This window comes from Oncorhynchus clarkii, chromosome 16 (assembly GCF_045791955.1).
Source record: "Oncorhynchus clarkii lewisi isolate Uvic-CL-2024 chromosome 16, UVic_Ocla_1.0, whole genome shotgun sequence".
NCBI classification, from domain to species: Eukaryota; Metazoa; Chordata; class Actinopteri; order Salmoniformes; family Salmonidae; genus Oncorhynchus; species Oncorhynchus clarkii.
The window spans coordinates 17887812-17909977 of record NC_092162.1 but is presented as its reverse complement, the minus strand read 5'-3'; the positions used below and the strand labels follow the sequence as shown (position 1 = coordinate 17909977).

General features: G+C 41.9%; 1 protein-coding gene across 4 annotated transcripts in view; it reads right to left on the bottom strand.

Moving 5' to 3' along the window:
- Window positions 1-11713: 11713 nt before the first annotated feature.
- LOC139368083 (nudE neurodevelopment protein 1-like 1a) overlaps window positions 11714-22166 on the bottom strand; it is a 32620-nt gene continuing 22167 nt past the window's right edge. Inside the window, exons 3-10 of one of the 4 annotated variants that reach the window (XM_071106642.1) lie at window positions 21287-21440; window positions 18719-18867; window positions 17984-18120; window positions 17597-17773; window positions 17403-17491; window positions 15988-16142; window positions 15569-15603; window positions 11714-13240 (exon numbers count right to left, since the gene is read on the bottom strand). In XM_071106642.1, coding sequence (XP_070962743.1) covers window positions 13230-13240; window positions 15569-15603; window positions 15988-16142; window positions 17403-17491; window positions 17597-17773; window positions 17984-18120; window positions 18719-18867; window positions 21287-21440 — 907 coding nt within the window. In that variant the 3' untranslated portion in view covers window positions 11714-13229. Of the gene's footprint in view, window positions 13241-15527; window positions 15604-15987; window positions 16143-17402; window positions 17492-17596; window positions 17774-17983; window positions 18121-18718; window positions 18868-21286; window positions 21441-22166 lie in introns of all 4 variants that reach the window. The other 3 variants (XM_071106641.1, XM_071106638.1, XM_071106640.1) reach the window with 3 other exon arrangements.

Below are 22166 nucleotides of genomic sequence, written 5' to 3'. Positions count from 1 at the left end.
AAAAAAAAAAAAACATATTCTGACCTTTACTTAATTCCATCACCTTTACGCGTGAGGAAACATGAATAACGTTGAGCGAACCTGCCGATTCCAAGTGGAAAAAGCATCGACTTTCTTTTTTTCCGAAAGAAAAAAACAACAGCATTCTCCATGCACTGTAATTTTTTTTATCAATAAGATTGGCTCTATTGATAAGAGCTAAGTAAATCAGTAATCAGTTTGGAAAAGGCGATTGTAAATACACATAGCAATGGTTTTAGATTATTTTTTCCATATGATCCTGGAGACGAATGTGAAACAAGCCACATGGAAGCAAACTGAAAATAATATCAACATGACATGAATTGCAGCCCCCTTTCCACAGTAACACAGGCAATAAATAGCTGTGCCGTTATTATGTGCACTTTAGTGTTAGTTTTCAATTTGTAGCTTACATTTTTGCATCATTCCTTTCCGTTTACCTTTCTTGCCTCTGTCACGTCTGTGTAAATTGTTCCTGAGGGTCGCTAGCATTAGTGGATCGATCAGATTAGGCTAACGTTGTGCAATAGTTTGGGACCTGTAGCCTATTTGAATTGTTATGGAACTCAGACCACACATAGCAGGTTAAACCTGGAATTTAGTGCACTGTTCACAACGACCATTGTCATACAGTTCCATAATTAGTGAGAATTGGGGTAGATTTATAGGACTATTGTTCAACCCCCATTGTACACCTTTTTTTTCCACCACCTTCCAATATTTTATGGATTGAACTTGAATATGACAACTTTCAGGATAAATCAAACCACTGTATTTGTTTATTCATCAATATTGATTGTGCCTAAAGGCTCTCAAACTGTATTTTTTTAATGATTCATATATACCTTTCCTAACCCTAACATTTGCCTAAATAATCTACAAAATCAGAGTTTTTTAATCTACCTGTTGGTGTTAAAATGGAGCTGAAGATGCATAGAGGGATTTCTTTCATTGATCCCTATTTTCTGAACCGGTTCTCTTGATGTCTTCTAGTCTGTCATCAAAATTCTAATTAAAAGGTACACCGTATTTAAAGCGATGGCTTAAAATAAATGTACTGAAAACCCTATTGAATGAAAACTCCACAAGAAAATCGATTGGCCAGCAAGTGGGAGGGTTTTCAGCTGCTGAATTACATTTATTCAGCATTACGCAACTTCACAAGGTAAGTCTGAATACTAACTACTGAGAAGTACATAGGAAAGGCGTGCGCAAGAAAGGTGTAATTTCCTAAATCGGAAATTGGGCCCTTAGTGTCTATGAATGGAGTACCAAAACGCCATAAAAGGTGTGTAGTAATTGAAATGATTTCTTGGTGATATGAAAGATACTTTCCTTATGTTTCCAAAACTTCACCATAAGCAATGCATGTTCACGTTCAGACCGAGGGTCGGGACTCTTAACAGAAGTCCCCACTGGAAGAAATCAATAGGCGTTAAAGGCAGTTGGCGTCTATGAATGTGTTCGTGAAAAGCATGAATGCACACACAATAAGTTAGTAGAGGTGCTGACTAACGGCGAGTAAACTATAGGCTATAAAAAAAAGTTTCACACTATATAAGCTCCCAGTAATTTATTGGGTCAACCACCAGCGTTTCGGCATCACACTGCCTTCTGTGATGATGAAAGGTTGTTTTATCCAATAAATTATTAGGCGCATATATAGCGTGCTACTTTATTTGTGTGTGTGTAATTACATTGTATACCTTCTACAGACACCGATTCTTTGAGGACCTAGCAGAGATGAGGGCTCAGGAGCGTGCTAAGAATGATGCCAAGCTAATGGAGGTGCTGGAGATGAGGAAGAGGCAGATGGAGGAGTTAGCAGAGAAGAAGAAGCCATGATGAACCTCGACCCACTGGGCACAACAGACACTGAGCTGGACAGACCGAATGACAGCATCCCTTTGGTGGGGTTGCTGGGGGTTGTACAATACATGCAATTTTCAGTGAGGGAATCATTTAGCAAACAAATAGACAGGACAGAGAATAAGTAATGTTACGACAAGAGCATCATTCATGTTCAGGTTTTCATTGTGGTTAATCATTCATCTAACTTAATGTTTTCGTGGAGCTCTAAATTGTCCAATGAGATGTCCATGAAGAGGTCCTCTTCTTGTCAAAGAAAGAACTGAAAGGCAATAAGGTGTTTGGGGAGTGGGTACACTTTTTGGTTTGCTGCTGCAACTTCACTACAATGTAATATTTGTTTAAAGAGCGGAGCATCACATTTTTGTCCCATGATGATAATCGGGTACAGCTGTGAAGAAGCCTACAGTAGTCATCATTAATTGTACAGCAAATCATGATGTTTAATCAGAATAGATTATCCACTTGTTAGTGGGTACCACGGAGAGGGAATTCAACATCCGAAATGTATGATTGCTGGATTTAAATAAAACAAAACATGAGGGCAATGGTGGTAAATGTCATCTTTACCTCTACCAATAAGAATTATGAAATTACGGCCTAATCTAGAATGGAAACCATTACTTTGGTGTAGTTTATGTATAATTTTGTTCAATTTGCAAGTACAACTGTTATCCACCAGGGGGCAGTGGTGACTCAATGTTCAGCTGCGTTATCCTTAGTCTTGTTCTTAGGGCATCACTGCTATGAAGCTAAAAACTCACCAGAAGTGGGCGGGTGGAAAGGACGTGACCGGCAGAGCAATGACTATGCTAGCAGGATAGTCCACATCTTTGTTGATAGCGATATGGTGTTAACATAAGTGGATGAATTGGTCTAATTTAGCATGTATGGTAAAGCCCTTAGCACCTCTTCCAATTGAGCTAGAAAAAAAGTGAATACTGACGTTTGTATTATTTTGTGTGATTTCAGCGCCAGCGATAAAACGCCAAAATAGACACGTACTAATTGAGTGAGGCATCAAAGCAGACAACCCGCCCGCCCGGCTTCGGTTGGGTTATTATAATTTTATACAACGGTGGGTCAAATCCTGAATGCTGATTGGTTAAAACAACATTCTAGCTGGCGTCTATTCAACAATTTGCCACCAGCAAAGTCTATGACGTTTAAAATGCCTATTTACGCAATCGACTGTCTCATCAGCCCAGCCAGGCAATTTATAAACTTAATCTCCACTATAAAAAGCATCTAGACATTATCTCACATTTCATTTAGACTAACATTTTGTTTTTAACAGCGGAGGTTTGTATAAACCTTGCTGTCTGTCTCTCCAACATTTACAACATTTGATCTCCTGCTGTCCTGTACTAGTAATGAACGTGTCAGGACGAGACAGACAGGCAGCGTTTCTCAGCCAGTCGAAATCATGAATCAGCTGGCATAATTTTTATGGATATATATCCAAAAACAAATGTAAATTGAAAAAAGGTCAAACGAAACGCAGCTAATTTGCAGTCTTTCCAGCTTCAGTTTGAAGTGATTGATTGTGTTGCTGTAGCTGTGTTGTTGGCTAGCTCTGAACAACAGTGTCCTGACGAGTGAGAACATTTTCTATGCCAGGGTAAATCGCGCCTCATTGTTATGGATGTATCCAAATAAATGTCACTAGAAAACAGCTTAAACAAATACAAATGCAGCTACTTTGCTGTTATTCTGGCTGCACTTTTTGACATGACTGTAAGTTAGCCGTAGTTGGCTAGCTAGCAAGCAAGGGATAAGAACGTTGCAAGCCAGTATGGCAATAGAATATTAAGAACGAACGACTTCGTCTCGTGCCTAACAACACCCTTGCCAATACATCCTACAAACGCCTTGCCCTTGGTGAGTTTAGGCCTTGAATGTGACATGTTGGATGAAGGCAGTGGGCAGAGTTTACGCTCAATTAAGTTTTCATTATTCAAGTTTGAGCTTTTTCTCAATTATTCTTTCCTTGATTCCTTACACCGTCTCTCCTCACCTCGTTAAACTGCATTGGAGGTCAGAGGGGGGGACATTCTCCAATAGGTTTGAGAAGGAGACAGAGGATACGAGAAATCACGGATTAGAACCAGAGAGGAAGAGGCGAAGCGAGAGCAATTTCTCCAATAGGGTCCAGCTGTGACATCATCCCTCAGGGTTTTTATGCTGCCACCTGGGTCTTTGCAACAGGCAGCGTTTTTTTTTGTTGCTCACTAAGCAGTTTTTTATGGAGGGATCAAAGAGAGAGCACAAAAGGAAAAGCTCTCTCTTGGTGAGGACTCCCCATCTGAGTGAGTCAAATCACACCTCATCCTCAAACTGCCCAGCAGACGAGCAGCCCCAAGAGAGTCACACCCCCCCCCCCCCCCCCCCCCCCCAATCACTGAACAGACCCAGGTTCCACAACTGCACTGATCCTCCATTGTTGAGTGAGATATATTCACAAAGATGGAGAGAGTAATTGTGGAGCTCAGAGCGAGTCCACACTCACCCCCCCCACAAGACCCGGAGGGCTGAAGGTGGAGATAGACGAGAGAGCTTGCTGCACCCCGGACTGAGATGAGAGAACTTGAGGAGAGAGAGGAACACATGGCACAGCTAACAGATCTGAAGGAGAAGAGAGGAACACATGGCACAGCTAACAGCACTGAAGGAGAAGAGAGGAACACATGGAACAGCTAACAGCACTGAAGGAGGAAGTGAGATAGCTGTGGTGTGACTCTCTCAGAGAATCCAGCAGAACAGTCCACCTCAGACCTGGACCACAACCTCAATACCACGATGGGACAGACAACACAGGACCCACCAACCCAACAGATGCCACCCCTTCCTAACAGCCCTCCTGTCAGCTCCTACACATCCATGAGGACACACAAAAGCCAGAGGTTGTGCTTCTCATAGATTCAAATGGGAAATACATTCAAGAGAATAACCCCCCCCCCCCCCCCCCCCCCCCCCCCCCGAGTGTAGCGAAATGCTTGTGCTTCCAGTTCCGACGGTGCAGTAATGTCTAACAAGTAATTTAACAAATCCTAACAATTCCCCAACAACTACCTAATACACACAAATCTAAAGGGGTGAATGACAATATGTACATGTAAGTATATGGATGAGTGAAGGCAAAGGTGCAATAGATGGTATAAAATACAGTATATACATTTGATATGAGTATTGTAAGATATGTAAACATTTTTAAAGTGGCATTGTTTAGAGTGGTATTGTATAAAGTGACTAGTGATCCATTTATTAAAGTGGCCAGTGATTGGGTCTCAATGTAGGCAGCAGCCTCTCTGAGTTAGTGATTGCTGTTTAGCAGTCTGATGGCTTTGAGATAGAAGCTGTTTTTCAGTCTCTCAGTCCCAGCTTTGAAGCACCTGTACTGACCTCGCCTTCTGGATGGTAGCGGTGTGAACAGGCAGGGTGGTTGATGTCCTTGATGATCTTTTTGGCCTTCCTGTAACGGCGGGTGCTGTAGGTGTCATGGAGGGCAGGTAGTTTTCCCCCGGTGATGCGTTGTGCAGACAGCACCACCCTCTGGAGAGCCTTGTGGTTTAGGTTCAGCCCGACAGGATGTTCTCGATTGTGCAGCTGTAAAAGTTTGTCAGGATTTTGGGTGACAAGCCAAATTTCTCCAGCCTCCTGAGGTTAGAGGCGCTGTTGCGCCTGTGTGAGTGGACCAGTTCAGTTTGTCTGTGATGTGTACGCAGAGGAACTTAAAACTTTCCACCTTCTCCACTGCTGTCCCTTCAATGTGGATAGGGGGTGCTCCCTCTGCTGTTTCTTGAAGTCCACGATCATCTCCTTTGTTTTGTTGACATTGAGTGAGGTTATTTTTCTGACACCACACTCCGAGTGCCCTCACCCCCTCCCTGTAGGCTGTCTCGTCGTTGTTGGTAATCAAGCCCACTACTGTTGTGTTATCTGCAAACTTGATGATTGAGTTTGAAGTGTGCATGGCCACGCAGTTGTGGGTGAACCGGGAGTACAGGAGGGGGCTGAGTACACACCCTTGTGGGGCCGCAGTGTTGAGGGTCAGCCAATTGGAGATGTTGTTTCCTACCTTCACCACCTGGGGGCTGACCGTCAAAGTCCAGAACCAATTTACACAGGGCGGGATTGAGACAAGTTTGGTTGGGCGTAGGTTGACCTGTTTGCTTCCCTTGGCAATGCACACTGCCCCCTGTGGTACTCCATGTCAGATCCACTAGGGCCTCTGGGCTTGGATGCTCTGGCTCATGATTGGGCTGGAGCTTTACGCATTCCCCCCTCTTTTTCCCCTGATCCAGGCTGTGCTGGACAGGACCAGGATGGCGGAGCATCGTCTGCTGCTGGTGGCTCCATACTGGCCCAGATGACCCTGTATCAGCCTTCTCCTGTCCCTGTTGTTGTCTGGGATACCTTGGCAACTGCCCATGAGACCCGACCTGCTGGGAGATCGCCCCACCTCAGTCTGTGGGCTTGGCCGCTGAACGGCACCAATAGTTCATGTTAGGACTACAGGAGTGCTTAATGAACACCATGCAGAGCGCAAGGTTGTTCTGCTCTTGGTGCACTGGTATTGAGGTTGTGCCCGAGTCATGTGGGGTGCAGTATGTCCTACAATACCTACAGTCTCGCTTGGACGAGGGCTTGGCAGCATCTACACTGAGAGGGTATTTGGCCGCTATATCTGCCTGCCATGTCAGGTGAATGGACAGGCCTGTGGGGCGCCATCCCTTGGTCTCCAGGTTTATGAAGGGGGTTCATAGCCTGCGTCCAGCTAGGACCTGTTCAATGGCGAACTGGAATCTGGATGTGGTCTTGGCAGCTTTGGCAAAACCGCCTTTCGAACCGTTGGAGTCTGCCTCACCTTTGTGCACAAAACATTCATTGAATTATTAAAATAATTTTCACTCCGGCTGACTTTTTTTTCATCACTCACAGCAGAAAGTTGAACATTTTATCAGAGTTTCTAAACCCAGAGGCAACGGAGACTTCCAAAGGGCTTGCGAAGCAGGCCAGGGGTTTGAGAAATAAATTACAGAAGTGAAAGATTATTCCTTAGCTGTTCATTTTCACAATCTAAAGGCACAACCTAGCTTCGAGACAATGAGCATGGTTAATATGATTATTGTGGATAGTCAGATTAATATACATTTGTTTAAAATGTTTACATGCTTCGCAAAGAAGAACGATTTCCCTAATAATCCTGTTTACATGGACATATCTGAAATCATGCTACTGATGGCACTCTGAAATGCAGAAAATATGCAATCATTGGGAAGCATTTTTGATTCTAAGTTCGGACATATAATGTGTGTAAGTGAAAACTACTTCTAAGATGCATACTGTAACGACCTTGGCTTTATAAGCACGGATATCAACTCTGCCGCTTGAGCATGCTTTTGAGGCAGTCGATAGCGTGCTGGACTTCGGGCTAGAAGGTCGAGGGTTTGAGACCTGCTCCCTGCCTGTTTTCATTACACTGGTGTCAGAAGTGATCGGACCTTGCATCCACGACAGTGCGTGTGCTTGGCCGGTGAGCGCGCTCCTATAAGACGTTGAGTCACAAGCTAACGCGAGGACGCGCTCTTTGAAAGGAGGCAGCAGTGTTGCCAATTAGCTACTTAGTTGCTATATTTAACGAGTATTCAGACCCCTCTAGCGACACATTTTCAAAAAATTGACTAGCGACCTTTTCTGGTGTTATTGGAGACTCTGACGTGAAAGCACGTATCGTTCTTACTCTTCTCAACGAGCAGCGGGTGCTGCCGTGAGCCCATCCCCCATCCCAAAGCACTCACAGGTGGCCCATTCCTCGCGCAGCTGCAGTCAGAGCAGGAGATGTTCACCCCTCCACGCCCAGACTGCAAATTAATCGCTCATGCGGGAAGCCGCCTTTTTCTGAACCCGCCCTGGGTTACATTCAGGGAAGGATGTAAATGTAAAATGTTCTTTGTCAAAAATAAATCACTGCATTTGACTCACACAGCCTCAGTCACTTACTCACCTTGTCCACTGTGTGTGTATCTCTCTGTGACATAAGCTAAACATCTAGCTGGCTAGCTCATCATGTCTCAGTCTAAACTGTACACTCAAAAATACAGAAAGGAGTGGGAATCAAACCCTGAATTCAAAGGCTGGGTTGAAGCTGTTTATTGGAGATGATACACGGGCATACTGTCTGTATTGTAAGGCTGATTTCTACGCCACACTTAGTGATGTAAAAAAACATGCCAACTCAAAAACATACTCAAAAGGCAACGCCTTATAACAGTTCCACCAAAAACAAGCTGCCATTTATGGTTAAAAAAATTGACTACAAAAAAGGTTGAGGCCACCATGGCATTTAGCTATCGCTGAACACTTCCATGCTGGCATGTGATCACATTGGAGAAGCATGTAGAGCTGCTTTCTCAGACTCCACTGCTGCTACCCACTTCCAAATGACAGGACAAAGTGCACAGAAATTATTAATGGTGTTCTAGCACCATACTTTCTGAAAAAGTTGGTTGCAGATGTGTGTGACCAGCATTTCAGCCTCCTCCTCGATGAGTCCACCGATGTAAGTGTTTCTAAGTACCTGGGGGTTGTGATAAGGTACTTTAGTGATACCAAGCAGACAATTGTATCAACATTTCTGGGGCTTGTTGAGTTGGAGGGAGATGCCAAATCTATAGCTGTGCTGTTGTGGCTTTCCTCGAGAAGTGTTGTCCTAAAAAAGAGAAACTCCTGGGGATAGGGACTGACAATGCCTCTGTTATGACGGGGATTAACAATGGGGTCCATAAAGTGCTGAAGGAGTATGGCCTCAAATATCTGGTTTTTATTTGCTGTGTGTGCCACTCTCTGCAGCTTGCTCATTTGTAGTTCAAAACATATGTAGGGCGTTTTTTTTACTCGCTTTTTGTCTCTCCCACAACGTTATTCCTCTCCTACAGCGTCCATCACAATTACATGCACATGGCCAATTATACAAATTAGGTGATGACATCATTTAGCGACTTTTAGGACAGCCAATAGCTACTTTCCTTACTGAGGAGTTGGCAACACTGGGAGGGAGTAGTGTAACGACCCTGGCTTTATAAGCGCGGATATCGACTCTGCCACTTGAGCATGCTTTTGCAGGGTTCGAGACCTGCTCCCTGCCTGTTTCATTACAATACAATACATTCCCTCGCGCTAACCCCTGGATAGCCCGCTAATATGACCCCTAATAGGGAAGAAAATTTGAGTGCAATTCGATCTACAGTACATCTACACCATGATATGAAACGTTGATTTGAACATTCTGACCAAATAGTGGGTCAGGCGGCGCCCCACTGTCTGATTCATATCGCTTGATTTCTGATTATAGTTGATATAATCAACAACTGATTGCAATTGTATCGGGTGCACCAAAGATGGAGGCTGGCTTGGCTGGTGCTAGCACATGAGCAGATCAAATACACAGCTGGAATGCTGATTGAGGTGTTTACATGTCCTAATACTTCAAAATATTGCTCAGAAAACCAGGTGTTTTAATCTGTGTATGCTTACTTCGATTTCGACCTTAGCCAGTTATGATAAACAGAGTACGGTGTTTCCATGACTATTACATAATCTGCCTGCCATCAGTTTAATATCAAATTACTACTGCGCACATACATGTACATAATGTCTTTAAGTAGTTGAACATGTTATTACTCCAAACTCGTGAAAGTGACAAACTGACACGTTTTCATTTGAGTCAAAAACAACTTTATAACTGAGTGCCTTTGATTTAACGGCCTGCACATGCGTAGTTCGGGCGCGAGACTACTGTTAGACCCCATTTTTTAAATATATTTTTTTATTGACAAATCAATATAGAAAGTACTTGGGAGAAACACAAGTCTATATATATAATATACAAAGGACAATTGGGCTAGTGGGTACAAGATCACATTACACAAGGACCTTAAGGGACATATAATTCTAAGTGTAACAGCTTTTTTGTTAGCAGAGTATGTCTTAAAATAGTTACATTTATTTTTGTAAGGTATGAAAATGTGGTGTTTTGTTTGTAAATTTGCATTTGTGAATATGAAATTTAGCCAAAAGAATGAAATTACATAGAAATAAGTTGAAACAATTTTATCATAGGTAATGAATCCAAGCAGTACATCTCCACATAATAGTATAAATGTGTTCAATTATAAATCTACTGATGTCTTGCCACAGTTTCCTTACATGAATACAATGCCAAAAAAAGATGCAACACCGTTTCTGGGTGGTCATTACAATTTGAGTTTGTTTTTTAAAAACCTCTTCATATAGTGGTTGGCAGGATAATATGAATAACTTTAAAGGAAACTTCCTTAATTTTGTTAACAAGTAGGCATGTGTAGGTATGACTTATTTCTGCGCATGAGCTTAGCTAGTCAACGTCACCATGACATCACCTACAAGCGTGATCTGGGATTTCTATTGGAGAAGCAGTTTCTGCCCATCTTCATACTGTACTTTCTTTGATTTTAAACTCATCCAATGTCTGCCATGTTTTTTGGATGTGGTGATGTCGTTTGCTGCTCCCTGAAAGTGCGCATCTGATGTTGGTCCTTATAAACCAGATGCAACCTGGATATACTGTCCATGAATCAGCGTAGCTAACGTGAGTATATTACCTGGTCATGGCTAGAAGGAATCCAGCTTTTGTATACGTTTTTTATAAAAATAAAAGCATTTTAGCTACCCATAACCCTTTTCCTAACCTTGAACTAATTATCTCAACCTGCCGCGTAAGTTCTACTAATACCCTGACTCGTGCTCGCATCGCGTGCACGAGCATTACAAAATAAATTCAGAAATCTATATTATTCAATTATTGCAGGCACACTGCTCACTGTGCCAACTGCTAAAATATAAGTCAGTTCTATTTCTGACGCAGATCGTGCTGCAAGTCCTGCCTCTCCCATCTCCTTATTGGTTTATAGAAGCAGGTACCCACGTGCCATCTCCTCATTGGTTATACCCACGTGGGTGACTGAAAGATGAACTAGGTCAATGGCGGTAAGGCACCTAATTTATGAAAGTTGCCAATCGCAATATAAAGTCAAGAGAAGAAAAAGCCTGGAAGGAGGAGATATGACTAGAAGTTATTAGGTTGACCGTTTTATGTGTGGATTAATTGGTGGAGTATAGGACCTTGTGCATTTCAGGTAAAATAACAACTCAATGTTTATATCCCAGGACAAATTAGCTAGCAACAGCAAGCTAGCTAAATAGGACAAATTAGCTAGCACGTGCAAGCTAGCTAGCTAAATTGCCATAAATGTGTAATGCTTTTCGAACTGTCCCCAAATTAATATAATTGGTTCAGAGTTTTTGATATTTTAACCTGCGTGTCGTGATCGCGTTTGGTGTGGGGGGACAAAATACATTTATGCATGATGGGGCAAGCGCGCAGCCGGTTTGGGTTCCATGTAACTTGCTACGAAACAAATCTGACGTTAATTTGACAAAAGCTTGATCCCTTCTAGCCACGACTAATGAACACCCTCTATTTAATTAAATCCAACATTGTAGCCTACTGGGTGCAGAGAGCATAACATAGGTTGCTAAATTCTCTGTTTCGAATCCAGCCGTTTAATTTCACAATTATTGCCTAAATTTAACCAAATCACTACTGAAACCTTAACTAATTAGGATGACTCGCCTAAATTTAACCAATCCCATTCATTGCTGCCCTCAACTAGATCCAAGGAGAACACCAATATACAACCTGTAATGGCTCATGGTATGAAGCTAGAGTTGAATTGCTAAATTTGCATTGTGGACTACTTTAAGTTAAAAACAATAAGAAGAATGGCTTTATATTTATTTATTTTCTCAACATTTTAAGACAACGGATCCTACATCATGATATGACTAATTGATGTATAATCACATCCTATATATTTGAACACATCATGCCATAAAATGAATTTAATAAATTAACAAAACATACAAACAGGCAATATTGCACTTGAATAAAACTGATAGAATAATGTGAAAATACAAGGAAAATATTTGCACTGGATAAAGTGCTCTTAACTTACAATATAGGTTGCTAACACAGGGTTGTGTGATATTTTAAATACAATAAGATACCAGTGAAAATTCAAAACACCAAAAATGAAAGACTTGGGAGTTAAAATCCAAAAATGGAATACTGGCAAAAGTGGTCTAAAACACCATGACAGCACCACTCAAGTGGACATCTATAAATAATGATCAATATGACCAATACAGTGCACGTTGTCATACGGTTAAACTGAGCTGAGACTAAGTAGCCCAGAACACTCAACACGAAGACACAGAGGATTTTCCTTCACCATCCCTTTTGAACAAGTCTAAACCAATGCATTTTAATTGGAACACATTACATAAATAAAAACAAAACTAACATTAATATTCTTCAGATGGCTACTGAGTTAAACTCAAGGTCAGAAAGGCATAGGAGGTCGACAAAAGAGATTTAAACCACCTTTAGTGACGGACAATAAGTCAGCTTGTTAGGAGCAGGTCCACGTGGTGAAGGACCGTTCTAGGCTATTAAACACATCTACACATGTGTGCCAGCTGCCAATCCATTAACCCTAGTTTCCATTTATAAGACATGTCAAATAAGGGGTGGAGAGTTAGAGGAGAGAGGGCCTATGCATTGTATGAGGCAATGCTGCTAGATGAATGTGTTACAGTAATCCAGACATTTTACTTCTTCTGTAGACTCTGGCTAATCTATATTCTTTCACTTGCTACACCATCTCTGATAAATCATAACAGTTAAATAAAATTACGGTAACATGTATATCGGAAACCCTCACTATATCACACTTTCAATTGCATAATGTGTTTTTTCTGTCTAAACTAAAGATTTGAAAAATTACTGCAGAGAGGATAGGATCCTACATAGATACCGTCTCTTTGGATGCACCTCTTTGGATGTCTGTGTAGAGTGGGCTATATGTACAAGCAGTAAACAATTAGCAAGTACATATAAAATGTGAGCCACATGTACAGTAGGACCAAAGCACAAGCACTAAAGGGCCAGAATTACACAGACAGCCTGTGAATATGCAGTGGCTGCAAAGAGGGGCCAGTATTACAGTATGTGAAAAGTGTTTAATAGTGCTAGCCATTTTCATGTGCGTTCTCTTGTTTGAAGTCATCACAATGCTTTCTGTTTAAGGATATAGCCTTGTCCATTGGCAGGGTGTGTGTGGGGGGGATTCAATTGGGGTGTGGTGTCTGTCACTGTCACATGATGAGAGGTAGGAGGCCAGGGAGGGAGGGAGCAGGGGGTGCTGTGATGGCTGTCAGAGTGCCAGGGTCCAGGCCGTTCACCGCCCTGCTGTAAACACAAAACAACATGAATTAGTCTGGTCGACTGAGGGTTAGGCAGCATCTCACTTGCTGGTCCTTACAAAATTAACCTTGCTGGATTCATATTGTAAGGTGGTAAAACCATAGAACACATCAAATCTGCCTTATAATTAGCTAGGTATTACATGGCATTTTAAATAATGTGAGTTGTATTACTGGGCTAGGCCTAAGCAAATTAATTCTAATGGGGGAGTGTTAGATGTAAGACTACAAATAAAATGTAGCCCTATTGGTGGAGTAGATAAACTGCAGTATCACTTTAAAGTGGTACCCTGGTGCCTACAGCTCTACTAGACTGCCAGACAATGGGGCCATTTTAATTAAGGCAAAATCTGTCACTCCACAAGCAGGCACACTTTCCAGTGGTCAATGGATCCCAGTGCCAGTGCAGGGTTGAACCAGTGACCTGAGCCCTAGCAGGTTACCTCACTCTGTCCTCATTATCCTACTATCAGTTGGCCCTGGCACGGTCACACTGCTAGGCAGCACACACAGGGCTTCGGGCACGTGCAGACAAAAATGAAACTTGATGTATTTTTAGATTCTGTTATGGTTTAGACTGTGCCAAATCGTTTATAAAGTATGTGATTGGAAGATCACTGACGTCAAAGGCTCTAAAAGTTCTCTCAGCCAGTTTGCCCCTCCCTGCACAAATGTAAAATACCTAGGAGTTTGTTCAACTTACACCGAACAAAAATATAAACGCAACATATAAAGTGTTGGTCCCATGTTTCATAAACTCAAATAAAAGATCCCAGAAATGTTCCATAAGCACAAAAAGCTTATTTCTCTAAAATGTTATGCACAAATGTGTTTATATTCCTTTTAGTTAGCATTTCTCCTTTACCAAGATAATCCATCCACCTGACAGGTGTGGCATATCAAGAAGCTGAATAAACAGCACTACAGGTGCACCTTGTGCTGGGGACAATAAAAGGTCACTATAAAATGTGCAATTTTGTAACACAATGCCACAGATGTCTCAAGTTTTGAGGGAGTGTGCAATTGGCATGCTGACTGCAGGAATGTCCACCAGAGCTGTTGGCAGATAATTTAATGTTAATTTCTCTACCAAAAGCCGACTCCAACATCATTTTAGAGAATTTGGCAGTATGGCCAACAGTCCTCACAACCACATGTAACCACGCCAGCCCAGGACCAGCACATCCAGATTCTTCACCTGCAGGATTTTTTGAGACCAGCCACCTGGACAGTTTATGAAACTATGGAGTATTTCAGTCTGTAATAAAGCCCTTTTGTGGGGAAAAACTAATTCTGATTAGCTTGGCCTGGCCCACCTGGCTGCACCACTGCCCAGTCAGTGAAATCCATAGATTAGGGCCTAATCCATTTATTTCAATTGACTGATTTCCTTATATTAACTTTAACTCAGTAAAATCATTGACATTTTTGCATGATGCATTCATATTTTTGTTCAGTATGGTTAGGACCATGGCAAACAAAGTAAATTCTAAGCTACTGTTATTTTGTAGTATATACTCCACTTCAAACTTGTATCCTATTAACAAGCTATGTCTCTGAATAGTAAGGCACAGTGGTGGCAGTGTGCTCTCTTGTAAAGAGAGATTTATAATCCACTCCTCCCTGCGGTGAAACCCAAACTGTGCCTTGTAACCATGTCTTGCTCAGCATGCTCAGACAGCCTCATATCAATAGTTCCTCACACAGCAGAAACACAACGCCATGACACTACAACCTTGCCAAATAGTCACACCACTTCTACATGGGACATCTAGTAGTATGTATACCTTGAAATACAACCTCAACAAGGAACAACAGAAGGACAGCACCGGCTACATAAGAACAGTGAAAGATGACTTTTGACTTTGCACTTTAGAATCAGCTGCACAACTGTGGTGCCTTGTTCACATGCAGTAGTTTGTAGTTAATTGACAATGTGAGCACAAAATCGAAGTACTGTACCATAACCAACCCTTCCATTGCACTACATGCTTTCTCCTGGGTCATTAAACACACCTCTGAGAATCTCCCCCAATATGATGATTGATCCAAATTGAATGACACTATATTGAAAGCTACCAACTCACACCAGCAAACAGACAGGCATATTAATCACATGTGGATGTATCAGCATAGTGTTAAGAAAGCAGGGGAATGAATGTACCACTACCCAAAGCAGTTATCTAGCCCCACGGTGAGAGAGTCTACCTCAGCACTAGATGGGAAAGGGAGGGAGGCTTGTTAATCAAACAGCATGCAGGTGACTGACTAACTTCCCCACACATCATCAGCATCGGAGGAGGAAGACCATTACCCAGAAGTAATGCAGGGAATATGACCCTCTCTCTCCTGCTGGGGAAAAACACAAGGGTCTGAGAGGCCTCATCGACATCCATAACTCCTCAAAATCATCATCAACACACCTCCATAGACTCCCAACACTAAACAAGCATTTCAAATACACATTTCTACAGTCAAATTTGTCAATGTTAAAAAATCTAACTGAAACAAAACGGTCTTAGGAGTGACTGACTGCTTAACACAGCAAACAATAATCATAAAAATGACAAATGCATTAGGCCTAAATCCAAATAAAGACCATTTGACATTATGAAACGTTGTTGTCCTTTGCCAAGTTTCTTTCTCAGAAAATCGAAGCTTTCATTTCCTGTTCATCACCAATGAGTAATGTGTGGCTCACTGAGGGTGAAGTGGAAGCGGGCTTCGACTTACGTTTTGTCGTAGTACGACGACGTCATGTGGAGGGTATGGGAGAACTTGGCTGTGTTGCCGTTGATCACGTTCCCGTTTTCCGTGATGGCATAAGACTTTCTGGCTTTCTGGTCCTTGGCAAAGTTCCTGCAGGCTGCCAGCTTAGACTCCAGAGCCTGAGACGGACATAGAGAATGCAGAAAGATAAGAGGCCTTCCACTATTAGCGAGATGACAATATGGTATAAGACAAGGGGTGTTTCTCAAAATGCATACTACCGGGCTCCGAGCATGCAAATTGGAGCACGGGAGGGTCGGAGTATGAGTCCAAATCAAAGTATGCGAAATGGAGCATGGAGGGCACTTCTCTATTTTAAAGCATGCATCGATGCAATCTTCAAAGGAAAGTATGAAAATAAATATGACGCAACCACATAAGAAATGACGCAAATTTTCTCAATCAATAGCGGCCATTATTTGAGCTGAAGTGAGAGAAAATACACTGACTTCAGAATGAAAATGTTGCCTATTCACATCTCATATTTTGCTTGACTACAACATTTTATCTTGATACGTTAACAAATACATGCTATGCTAATTTTGGCATGGTTACCTGCCGACAATCCCACTATAGAGTGCGAAGGTCACAAGCCCATAGTAAGTTAATAGAGCTAACTGGCTAGCTACTACTGTTAGCTAAACAGATAGCCACAAAGAATTGTTAGCTAGCTACCCACAAAGAATTTACATCTACCTTGGATAATATTTGTTTTAGGTCATTTTTGCCACTTATACTATCTGGTGAGCTACATTATTACAATTCACATATAATTAGCTGACAGTTATAAAGTAAAATGTTTGCTTTGTGTATATATTGTTTCGTCTCTGCCATTGTCTTGGTTCGAAGAAGGAAGGTTCAGTGAATGGGTAAGTCCATAGTAAAGTCATAGTAAGGCTAACTGGCTAGGCACGAAGAACTGTTAGCTAGCTAGCTACCCACAAAGAATTGACATCTACTGTACCTTGCATAACATTAGTTTTAAGTAATTTTTTCCTGTTTAGCTGGCTAGCTAGCTAGCTAACAACGATTCACGTATCTAGCTGATAATTATCAAGTAAAACGTTTGCTTTGTCCATTTCTTGTTTAGTCTCTATTGTTGCCATTGTCCTGGCTGGAAGAAGGTTCAGTGAATAGGGAGATACAATGTGAGGTAATACAGTAGGGGGAGTGCGAGTGCTTCTCAAATATAATGTTTTATGCGTTCTCCACACTAGTCCTCACAAGAACGTACTCAAGAGAACATCCTCGGAGAATGCACTTGGAGCATGAGAGTGTGGAGCACGGTAGTATGCATAATGAGAAACACCAATAGTCTTAGGGTACCAGGGCATACGGTGAATATTGATGTGTACAAATGGAAAAAATGTATGTCTCACCCCTACTTTCCGAAGCAGGTCACCTACGATGTTGAGTGCTGATATTCTGGCAGAGGGAGTTAGTGAGTTACCAAGGCCGTTTGACAACTCTGGGGGGAAATAAATACAAGAAGATAAATACATACAGTAATCTGCACATAAAAATAAAAGGTTAGGCAACATATTGAGGTATTTGGGTCAGAGCAAAAGGGTACCTGTTGGGTTGGCGAAGGCGTTGTCCAGACTATTGGTGAGCGGCGTGGCTGGGAGAGACAGTGAGGCCTGGACAGAGGAATCCATCTTGTCGTTGTCCTCCTGGGTGGGCGAGGAGGGTGCTGACATCCTGGTCAAGTCCGTATTTCGCTCTCGGACGGCGAGCTCTTGTCGTAGGTCTGACAGACAAGCAGACAGACATAATATTTAACTCTAAAACAGACCATATTGAGACCAGACATTCAAATTGAGGATAATGCTGTTATAGTCTCTTCCAACAATAATTTGCAACTGTAAGCAATGCTGTGAGAACATGGGTTCTATTAATTTCACATTTTCTAATGAGTGAAGGCAGGCAGGGGTTTGAGTAAAAATGGATCAATAAGCACCTCTGGCCTCATCTTTTAATCTCTGTACTGAGACCAGGAGGGACTCTTTCTCATCAAGCTCGCTCTCCAGGAAGGCATTCCTCTCGATGGCCTGGTTCAGACGCTGCTCAAAATCCTCCAGGGACACAATTGTAGCCCTGCAGAAGGAAATAAAGGAGAATACATTTAATTTGTGTGACTTTCTTTTTATACAGTTTACTCTTTGTTAGTCAGCAACTCTACCAAAAATGTTAGGTGTGAGTCAGCTCATAATTTTTACTAGAAAATGAACGTTTAGGGACAAACAAATGTCCCGATTCCTCCAAGTAATCTACATCGATGTGTGACAGTGCTGACCTGAATCCAATTCAATTCAATTTACAGCAATCAGACCCAATTGGGCAAGTGTTTTAATTGGAATGGATATTTGCCATCTGTCTGATCACTCCCAATGAAGAGCACAGTGGGCAATTAACTAGGAAACACACAACAAGCACCTCATCCTCCATCATTGATCAGCACCTCTCTGCATGGGGTTAATGTATAGGTTTGTTTTCTGAAAGATGGTCAGAGGATGACTACCTTTGCTTATATTTTTAGATTAGTACTACTGTTAGATATTGCCCTTTTTCAAAATGAACATAACCCTGAAGAACACAGTAAATATCAAATGATGACTCCTACAGCTCGTCTTCTAATGCTGTATCCAGTATGTGTCTGTTAGATACTGTGTAGTGGTCTGGTCTCTTTGCAGACCTCTTGGCTCTTTCCAGGTCGTCGTTGGACTGCTCCAGCTCCCGGACGTATTTGTGGAGCTGCTCCTTGATGCCCCGGGTCTGACCCAGGTCACCCTCCAGCATGTTGATCTGCTTGTAGCTTTGGGCATACTGCTGCTCCAGTTTCTCCTGCAAGGGGGATGGAGAGATTAGGAGAGAGAAGAGAAAAGAAAGAGGGATACCTAGTCAGTTGTACAACTGAATGCATTCAATTGAAATGTCTCTTCCGCATTCAACCCAACCCCTCTGGGTTGGTAAAGGACGTTAAAGCTTCCAATGGTGTTTTACTTACTAAAATATTTTTCTAACACTACACAGTCACACGCACCCAAGGAGGGAACCGCCGAGTTAACCTACATTCTGTCATCTATTTTTCAGAGCACTCCGTTGTGCTCCAGCGTTCTCAGGCTATGGGATGATGTGACCGATGTCTCCTCCATCTCTCTGGTGACCAGCTCAATAGATGGGACTGGGTCTGCCTGCCTGCTTGCCTGACCTATATCTTCTGGATACATCACGTCTGAATCAATTAACCTCTAACCTCGACCAGACAAGCCCTGCTTTGTCCTGAAATGCCGTTTTATATGAACTACATGTGCATACTACACTGACTACATCAAAACACATTCTAGCCTATGTCAAGTAAATAGTATGTCATAACAAGGCGTTAAACAAGGTGTCACAGACAGTCTAAATGTAGCGCATACTGCACAACATGAATGCATCTCTAAGATTCTTTACTCTGGCGTCAGAATGAGAACTAGTTGCTGTGGTATTTTCCATAAACAAAGGCATGAAAGCAAGAAACATTTTTTAACTGCCTGGAATACAGTCGGATAAAAGCAGAACAGATGACATTCTTAACACGTTCGTATCTCACCATCACCGGTGCCGTGATTCACTGACTCGCACGACAGGAGTCGTAATGTGAACATGGACGCAGAGCCACGCTCATCCTAGAGCTAATTATGGAGCGCGAATTAACATGCTGATGCATTATGTATGAGAATTAGGGATTGGCAATTGAAATGATTTCACTATTCGAATAGCATCACATTTTTTCAGATACTCCCCCAAAATTGACTTGACCAATCAGAATGATGAAAATGCACAAACGGCAGAGATAAACACAGGGTATCTGCAGGTTCCATGAAGTTGAATTGCTAATATTCTTCTCCAGAAATGAACCCATGTTTGCAAAAAGTTGTATTTTTAGGGCTGGCTCTTTCACCAACCAACATGACTCATATTTTCAGGCTGGTGTGCTAATTTAGCAATGATTATTCTGCTGTAGCCTAACAGATGTAGTAGCATAGTTAAAGCAGGTAGGCTATAGATGGCTAAAGCAAGGGCTTTCCCATCTGCATTTGTTTAGGCTACCCCAATAGGCTAATTCATAAGCTAGATCACAAAATTCTAAGTGTTCAGAATGTTGGCTTCCATAATGATACCACTGTGCCTTAAAGTCAAATATATATCAGCACTGTTACTGTATAAAACACATGGTCACCTCTCCATCTGGAGAGCTGGGTGTGCAGGCTTTTGATCCAGCACAACCGAGTCCGCTTAACAAGGTGCCTTTGAGCAGTTGATTTGTAGAATCTGGCGAGTGGGGCTGGAACAAAAGTCTACACACCTAGTAGCTCCCCTGATGTGTTACAACATTAGCCTACAACCAAAAAGTCTAATAAAATAATTCCCTCATTAAGTGAATAAGATATCAAATCGCTATACTTTGCAGCAAGGTAGCTAAGCAGGAGGGCTCTAGACTGACTTTTTGAAGTGCCAAGACATGAAAGTCATCTAACATGTTCAGGAAAAAAATATATATTTCATCTAACATGTTTAGGGAATGCATGATGGATATTTTGATGTGCAACATGTCATAATAGGATCCAGAATAATCAGATTTTTTATTTTTATTAATTTGCCAGCATGCTTTTTGTGCATATTAGTCCAGGCAATGTGCTACATAATTTACCAACTGAGAAAGTGGGAACTCAATACACATTAGCCACATTGCTAACTCTAAATATGATATTGTTGATAGGCTGTTTCCCGTAGTAATGATCAGAGCAAAAATGGGAAAGAGTTCCTTGTCTGTCTGACTGATATGAAAGAGATTTCTCATTTAGATTACACATTAATTTCGGACTAAGAACCCCCTACTTTACTGTTGACCATGCCTGTTTTTCCTTAATATCATGTACGCTGGGATACTCACAGATACATGCTATAACAACTTGCCTCGTCTCTGGACAGCACTAAAGGACAAGCCATGATGATACAAACTTCAAATGGTCATCAATAATTTATTATGTCAAGGATATGGAGTTTTTCATAAGTTGTCAAAAGAAGAGCAGCATACTTTTTCAGCATGAACGCTAAAGGCGCCTCGTAAAAATTATCTTACCAACTCATGGTTGTAATATTCAAATTCACAGGGAACTCAAATTCACAGGGTTTCAGATTTGTAAATGTCACATTCCAAGCACAGAAAAAAATGAATTCAGTCCTTTAAGTGCATTCATTGTGTTCATCTTGGTACCTTGAGTGAGTCCACCTCGTTCTTGAGCCTGCTGTTCTCAGAGTGCAGGTCTCTCATGCGGTGCTCAGCCTGCCCCAGCTGGGTTTCCAGCTCTGCCTCCAGCTCTCTGCTGCCCTCCTGAAACTCCAGCAGCTCCTCCTGAGCCTCCTGGCAACTGACAGGGCAGACACCACCGGAGAGGACATGGTTATTAAACCATTACACCATTGTTACTTTACAGTCCATTGGTATTTACTTAGAAATTAGAAGGACCCAAGAGTGTATCTAAGAGTTATAAATAAAAAGCACACAATTGTGTTGCAGCCTAATGTGATGAATGGTATATTATCCTTGATCTTCTTTATTCATCTAAAAACATACAAAACCCTCATTGCGTCAGTGCTTAAACATACACAAATGTATTAAGGCAATTTAAAACGGTGGAAATTGAAAGTGCAGATCATGTTACACTGCTTAACAAAACCCACACAGGAGTTGTACTGTTACACTGCTTTAAAAAAGTGCAATATGAAGAAATCGCTCTGCCATTTCAAAAAATTCTAATAGTTCACCTAATTTCAGTTTGTAACAAAACAAGCAGTCAATCCATCTAAAACGATGTGAAATACATGACCAAAAGTATGTGAACACCTGTTCGTCAAACATCTCATTCCAAAATCATGGACATTAATATGAAGTTGATCCCCCTATATAACAAACTCCACTCTTCTGGGAAGGCTTTCCCCTAGATGTTGGAACATTGCTGCAGGGACTTTCTTCCATTCAGCCACATGAGCATTATTGAGGTTGGGCACTGATGTTGGGCAATAAGGCCTGGCTCACAGTCGGCATTCCAATTCATACCAAAGGTGTTTGACGGGATTAAGGTCAGGGCTCTGTG